General features: G+C 34.5%; 1 protein-coding gene across 1 annotated transcript; it reads left to right on the top strand.

The window, feature by feature from the left end:
* Nucleotides 1-2,302: 2,302 nt before the first annotated feature.
* On the top strand, nt 2,303-4,769 carry LOC130981948 (protein RGF1 INDUCIBLE TRANSCRIPTION FACTOR 1-like). Its single transcript, XM_057905720.1, has 4 exons — nt 2,303-2,552; nt 2,670-2,900; nt 3,067-3,282; nt 3,811-4,769. Exons 1-4 carry the CDS (start codon nt 2,535-2,537, stop codon nt 4,027-4,029), a joined length of 684 nt encoding a protein of 227 aa, XP_057761703.1. The 5' UTR covers nt 2,303-2,534; the 3' UTR covers nt 4,030-4,769.
* Nucleotides 4,770-7,476: the final 2,707 nt, after the last annotated feature.

The following is a 7,476-nucleotide window of genomic DNA, read 5'->3' as shown; positions in this document are numbered from 1 at the left end:
TCGGCAAGAGAGGGAGACTGTACTCTTTTTTCTTTGGTCAGATTTTTTTTCTATTGGGTTTTTCTTGACAAGGTTTTTAATGAGGCAGTCCCATCACAAAGGATATTGTACTCTTTTTCCTTTACTAAGGTTTTTCCCTCAAGGTTTTTCTTTAGTAAGGTTTTAATGAGGCAATAATCCTAAATGGGTATCCAAGGGGGAGTGTTGTGATAAGAAAGAATTGAATGCCCATTTATGAAATTGGGCGGTTAATATTTCCTATACGGAAGGAATAGTTTTTCAAGGCAAGTTTAAAATTAATGAAGGGTGAAATCAAAAACTCCTCATCTATATAAATAGTAGAAGCAACGTTTGAAATAATACAACAACAATAATAAGAATATAACATTCTTCACTCTCTCTCTCTTTTGTACTATTCTCTCTTATATACTTTATTATTAAATACATGATTATATCTATTATATTGATATAATAATTCTAGTAAAAATTATTACGAGAATTATCTAATTATATTTCATATTTTATATTTATTATTTTTTCTTAATTTATTTATTTATTTTATAACAAGGAGTATTTTTTGGCTCCCGTGTTCTGAAAGGGACAACAAGTCATGAAACAAAATAAAGTAAGGATTGCAACTACATCGGAGTCACTTGAAACAGTTGTTGCCGTAATATAATTCAGAACTAACCTGCCACACCCATCATATTCATCAATCATCATATCCATAGATAAGATTTCAGAGGCAATGGTTTTCAGGAAAGCATGCATCACCACCAATATAAAATGCTATGTTTCCATGTATGAATAGTTTAGTCAATGCATTTGCCAATGTAAAATGTTCCCTTACCAGTTACCATGGAACTAATAATAAGTCACAATCTTATATATTAAATTGTATGTATGGGAATACTCTTTGGAAGAATCCACACCCACCATTAATAATAGGGGATAGCAACTCTTTTAGACATTTACATTCTAATATGAATCATCAATTCCATCACCCACATTTGACCAACTCATACAACAATCAACTCTTTGCTTTGAAATTTGAATAGTTCACACAAGAACATTCTCTTCTATTAATTTTACAAAGGATTATATTCCAAATATTTAGTAAACAAAAAATAAAAAAAATAATTAAAATTTATTTTATTTAATATTACGAGAATTATATATTTAATACTCTCCTCAAAATTGTATAAATGTAAGTAACCACTGAATGATTTGTTAAGTATATTAATTAAAAATAAGAATAAAATAACTTTTATTTCATAATGGATCAAGCTTGAGTTAAACTAATTAATTACTACATTTTTTAAGTTCATGGGCTAATTAATTAACCTTTCCAACACATAACGATGCAATGGTTGTTGGAAGATAAAGATATACCATTACTAAATGCAGCTAATTAACCTAGATTCAGCTCATACATGATTGGAATTTTAAAACAAATGGAAAAGATATCATGGTAGAAGCAGACATTTTTGTAAATTCCAAAAGAAAATATTCCTAGAAATTATTGTAGCAGACAGAGGCTTCTACTAATTATCTGATATTTATATATTTATATTTATATTTGCTATGGAAAACAGAAGCTCCACTTGCCCTACCATCAATCCAACACATGGCCATCTATTTTTCTATTTATTTATTTAATTATTTATAATTAAATGCTGACTAATGTTTTGATTCCTCCACATGTCTATATCTCAACCTTCCAAGTGTCAATATGAACAACAGACACTGTACCCAACCTTAAGCTGCCATGTCCTAACTCCTTTCTTTTTTCTTTTTTCTTTTTCTTTTTTTCTCCTCCCTGCCATAAGAACATAATTATCCATAATTAAAAGCATAATTATATCCGAATTTCATAATGAGATTACCAAGACACTAAAAATTCACTTAAAAACTGCAAAAACTTTATAATAATAATAATAATGTGGCCATACACCAGGTCAATTCTTTGTTCCTTGTGAAAAACGTCTCTCTTTCCCTTTTGGTTTGGGTTCGGAGTAAGGTTTGGTTGTGGACTTTGAAGAAAGAAAAGATAATAAAAAATATTTGTGTAATTCAATTTTATTATGTACTTTTAAAATTATTATTCTATTATTATAAAATAAATATATTTTAAATAAACACAAAAAATCAATTCATATATATCTACATTTCTTAATTAAATCATTAAATTTATAATATATAATTAAACAATATATAATGGATTAGTGACATATATGATTTTATTACAGTTGTAATCTTTTATTTTGTTTTGTTATTTTATTATATCTTCCTTTTCTTGCTTAATGATCCATGAGCCACCCACCACTACAAAACTGAATTGCCCCACTTGCTAGTTGCTACTACTAAAATTCCTACCTTTTCTTCTTTTCTTTTCTTTCTCTCTTTGTTTCTCTCCAAAACATAGCATCATATTCACATAAAGTTGTTCTTTCTCTTCTCCTTCCAAACCACTACTTCTTCCTTCCTTCCTTTTCATCACTCGTCATTCATATCATACCCCAAAAGGATCAACCATGCCAACAAAAATCATGGTTTGTACTAACAACCAATGCAACCTTTCTCACAAGAACAAGGGAAAAAAAATCCCCTTTTCTATTTTTCTTTCTCTGTTGTTTTGCTAAGTTTTTTTCTTTTTTCCTTTTTTGCAGGGGGATGAAGAAGGTGGTGATTGTTTTGGAGAGAATAATAATAAGAGTAATGAAGAGAATAACAAGTGGCCACCATGGCTGAAACCGCTTCTGAAAACAAGCTTCTTTGTTCAATGCAAAGTCCATGGTGATTCCCACAAGAGTGAATGCAACATGTATTGCTTGGATTGTATGAATGGAGCACTTTGTTCTGCTTGTTTGGCTTCTCACAAAGACCACAGAGCCATTCAGGTAACACAATTTTTATTTTAATTACAACAATTGATGTTGGGTATGATCCAATTGCTTGTAATTGTTGATTGCATTGTTTTCACACGCGTCACTGAATGGCCAAGAAGTCAACTTTGGATGGCAAATTAAAAATAATTCTGATGTTTGAAATTTCAATGTTTGAAAGATAAGGAGGTCTTCATACCATGATGTGATAAGGGTGTCTGAGATTCAGAAATTCATGGAGATAACAGGAGTTCAGACATACATAATAAACAGTGCAAAGATTGTGTTCCTGAATGAGAGGCCTCAACCAAGGCCCGGCAAAGGTGTCACCAACACTTGCCAGGTCTGTGATCGCAGCCTCCTTGATTCCTTCTCCTTCTGCTCTCTTGGTTGTAAGGTATATCTCTCTATCCATCTTGCTTACTAGCTCCTACATTATTCACTTTTATGTTCCTCTATTCCAGAAATACAGGAATTTCAGTACTGCTAAATATTGAGACTAATCACTATACTCACTTAAACACAGATAAGATATTTTTCAAATAATTGAAAATTTTCTTAAACTATGTACAACATTATAATTATATTTGTATTACTTAGGTTAGACTAAGGGTTGGGAATTCGAATTTAAATGGGGTTCTGATTCGTGACGAATTACTCTTTACCCCTGGTAGACCGAAGGATACTACTTGGGTTAATCTACCAGTTTGGGAATTCGAATTTCATCTTGTGCATTTAACATCTCATTGACTAGTGGCAAAGTCTTAAATAGAGCTTCAATTCACGACGAATTAGTTAGACTGAAGGATACTATCAGAAAACAAAAAAAGTTACACGTTGTTTTGTTTCCCTTAGAGAAAGTAGGGAGCATGACATGATTGATATGAACTTAGAACTTGTTCCTGATTTGAATCTATGTTCTCAGATAGCAGGAACGTCCAAGAAGTACCAGAAAAAGAAAAAGTTAGATGATGATGATGATTCTGATGGTGAAGAGTCAATGAATGGCAGTGGCAGAAACAGAATCCAGAGCTTCACACCGTCAACACCACCACCAACGGCGGTTACTTACAGGACTGCTAAGAGGAGAAAGGGTATCCCCCATAGAGCTCCAATGGGGGGAGGACTAATAATAGAATACTAATGTTAATGATACAGGTAATGATATTGTCACTTTTATTTTTTGCATGAACTTTAAGAAAAGAGTGACATTATCAAAATAGAAGTGACAATATATTGCCACTTCCTAAGGTTAAAGTGGCAATGGCGAATGAGGCATAAGCTTGATATATATTCTTTACTAAGTTACCATACCTGAGCCCTGTCCATGGAGGCCGGTATTGGTTGTATAGGTGGAAAATCCATAGAGAAAGAGAGAATAAAGTAAAAATGTATGATGAAAAATCAAATAATAGTTATAGAATATCCTTGGTGGTGTTAGTATAAGAAGAAATTAATTAAGAGTGGTATGGTATCAGATGCTAAAATGTATTTAAAGAAAAAGTTGTAATTTTTAGACAATACAAGTGTTGATCAACATAAATAAAATATATATTCCATATGGTTTGGTATATATGCAATGTCCTATTGTGTTTGTGTATCTCCTTTGAAAAACATGAAAGTGCGATGTTGGCTTGCCTTCACCATGGATCATGGATGAGTGGTTTATTTCAATGGCAGAATGTAATCATAATCAAATGCTTATCTTAACTCTTCTTTTTAGCTTTTTAGCGTTTGACTTCTTGTGGTTTATTAATTGCTACTAATAAATTAATGGCTACTTGGTGTAATTGCATAAATATGCAATGTACGAAGGCCCGAGACATATGTTGGTACAATTAATGTGCTTAATTTTTTGAGTACCACCTTTTTTGTTTTGGTTAATTTTTTTTTGGGTTTCTTACAATATTTCTAGTCCCACAGCCTAAGAGTTAATTCGCTGCGGTTAAATAGGTCTTTAGATGTATAAGGCGAAATTCGAATTTCTGATACTTGTTTAAGCGGATTAGTAAGTTAACTATTAGATCAATTCAATTTTGTTTCTGTTAATTTTGTAGATATCTATATATAAAGATCTACTCATTGGCTTTAGTAGTTAATTTTTCTTTTTAAAAAATCAACTTTGAATCACCTATGGTAATTGGTAAGGTCAATAAATAATTTACTAATTAATTTTATCGGTATTTTATATAAATAATTAATATGATAATTAATTTTTAATGAATATGTAATGTGATTTTTTGTTAGTTGTGTGGAAACCCCTTTGCCGGTAATACCGGTAACTTTCCTTGTGAGTTTCTAATGCTCTCGCCACCCAATCACCTTTCAACACGTGTTCCATAATACCCCAATTATTTCCCACTTATCTGCGTTTTCGTCAACATTTTTCAATGAACCAAAAACACTCCTCGTGCCTACTTTACTAAAAAAAACCAAACTACCACCATGATCTTATCACTTACTACTATTATTGGCATTTTAAAATTGTATCATATTTTAATATAAATTTGGTTTAAATCTTCCACATCCGTACAAGAAACCTTAAATTTTCTAGAATTTGGAAATAAAATTTATATATGCAGATAATATAATAATATATACAATATCATGAATATGATGTATAATATATAATATAATAATAATATTGTATACATTTTGCTGTCGTTATCTAAAAGGACATAATAATAAATTAGTCATGGTGGTGGGTGGGGGGAGACGCTGAAGAAATAATATTTTTCAATTTTATTTGTAGGAAGATAGATTAAAAACTTTAGAGTAAAGGACAAATCCGTCTTTGACCTTTTTTTCTGCGGACATTTTTGTTCCCGAGGTTTGGAAAATACTTTAATGTCCTTGACCCTCCGAAAAAGTGGACATATTTACCCCTCCGTTAGAGTCGCTCCGTTTGCCCTGATAGAAAACGGTGACGTGGCTCCCGTGGTGCTGACCTGGCCGTTACGGGCTGCCACGTGGGATGGACTTTTGAAAAGAGGACGTATTAGTCCTTTCACACCAAAACGTGTAGCTTTTCAAAACAGGACATATTAGTCCTCTCACCCCAAAACGACACCGTTTCTCTTCTACCCCCAATCTATGAAATCCTTGAGCCCTAATCCTTCGAATTCAGTGTGAAGGTGAAGCGAGTGAAGGAAGAAAGAGAGCATTCCGACCCATGGCATCCGACGGAGTTCGGCCACAAGTCCGACGGCCAGACCATCGAGTGGCTCCTCTGCCAGGCCGAGCCCTCAATCATCGCCGCCACCGGAACCAGAACCACTCCCGCCACCTTCTCCTCCGTTTCCGTCTCCGAACGCGGCGGTGCTGGCTCTCTCTCTTCTCCTTCCTCAACCTCCGCATCGTCTTCACTCGACCACAAGCCCTTGCTCGCTCCCACTCCCTTCATACTCGGCAAGTACATACGCACTGACGACGACGCTTCCGCCAAGGACGATGACGTCTCCGTGGGTCCCGCCGTGGGGTCCTTAGTGATTGCTATTCAGATAAAGCTAAGATTTTCTCTATGTGCTGCTTCTAAGCTTTTGCCTTTTTGTAAATTGGTATCTCTGTGCTTCAAAGTTAAATTCTTTCCAGTTGATGGTAAAGTTACTGGCTTTATGGTGAAGTTGCTTTCATAAAGTCAGGGAATTTTGTGTTTGTTGAGGAGGATTTGGATTTTGGGGGGAATGAAATCAAGTTTAGTTGTGAAAGGGAGGGTTTAGGTGAGGTGTGTATTTAGATGAGAAAGGTATTGGATCCTCTCACTTGAAATTGGCGCTCTATCGCCAGCATAGGAACCAATATGGCATCTTATGATGCAGCAGTTCTCAACGGGAAGCTTCTCGTTAATGAAAGCTGGTTATAGCCCTTTTATGTCTCTCCAAGGGGACAAGTCTATGATCCCAGAACAGATAATTGGAAAAACATGGCTGTTGGACTTAGAGAAGGCTGGACCGGTTCAAGTGTCGTTGTTTATGGCCACTTGTTTGTTGTCTCTGAGCTCGAAAGAATGAAGCTAAAGGTTTATGACACGGAAACAGATTCCTGGGATGCCATAGATGGCCCCCCTTTGCCTGAGCAAATATGCAAGCCTTTTGCTGTCAATGCTTGCGATTGCCATATTTATGTCGTGGGTCGAAATCTTCATGTTGCTGTTGGTCATATCTCTAGACTGCTTCCAGACAAAAATTATGACAAAAAATGGAGCTTCAGGGTTCGGTGGCATGTAATCGATGCACCGGAGAGTTTATCTGATCTCACTCCTTCAAGCTCTCAGGTGCTGTTTGCATAATTTTTCTTATTCTCTCAGATCCATTTTCTCCATATGCAATTTCTGGTAAGTTGCTGATTCTATTTGAGAGTGTAGCAATTTTTCCAGAGTTATAAGGAGTTCTTACATGTTCTTCATAAATTGCACAATTTGGACTGGTTGAATTGTGAAATTGAATTTGTGCTCTGTTGTTGGTGAATTGTCGCTAAATTGCTTGTTGAATCTAAATTTGCTTAGACTCCTGCCTCTCATTTTTCTTGAAATTTTGCTGATGTTGCTGCGATTTGTTACTCTGTTGATTCTTTGTTTATGTGTTTTGGATGC

The sequence above is a fragment of the Arachis stenosperma genome, chromosome 5 (assembly GCF_014773155.1).
Source record: "Arachis stenosperma cultivar V10309 chromosome 5, arast.V10309.gnm1.PFL2, whole genome shotgun sequence".
Lineage (NCBI taxonomy): Eukaryota > Viridiplantae > Streptophyta > Magnoliopsida > Fabales > Fabaceae > Arachis > Arachis stenosperma.
The sequence above is the reverse complement of the archived record's forward strand: the minus strand, read 5'-3'. Positions and strand labels throughout refer to the sequence as shown.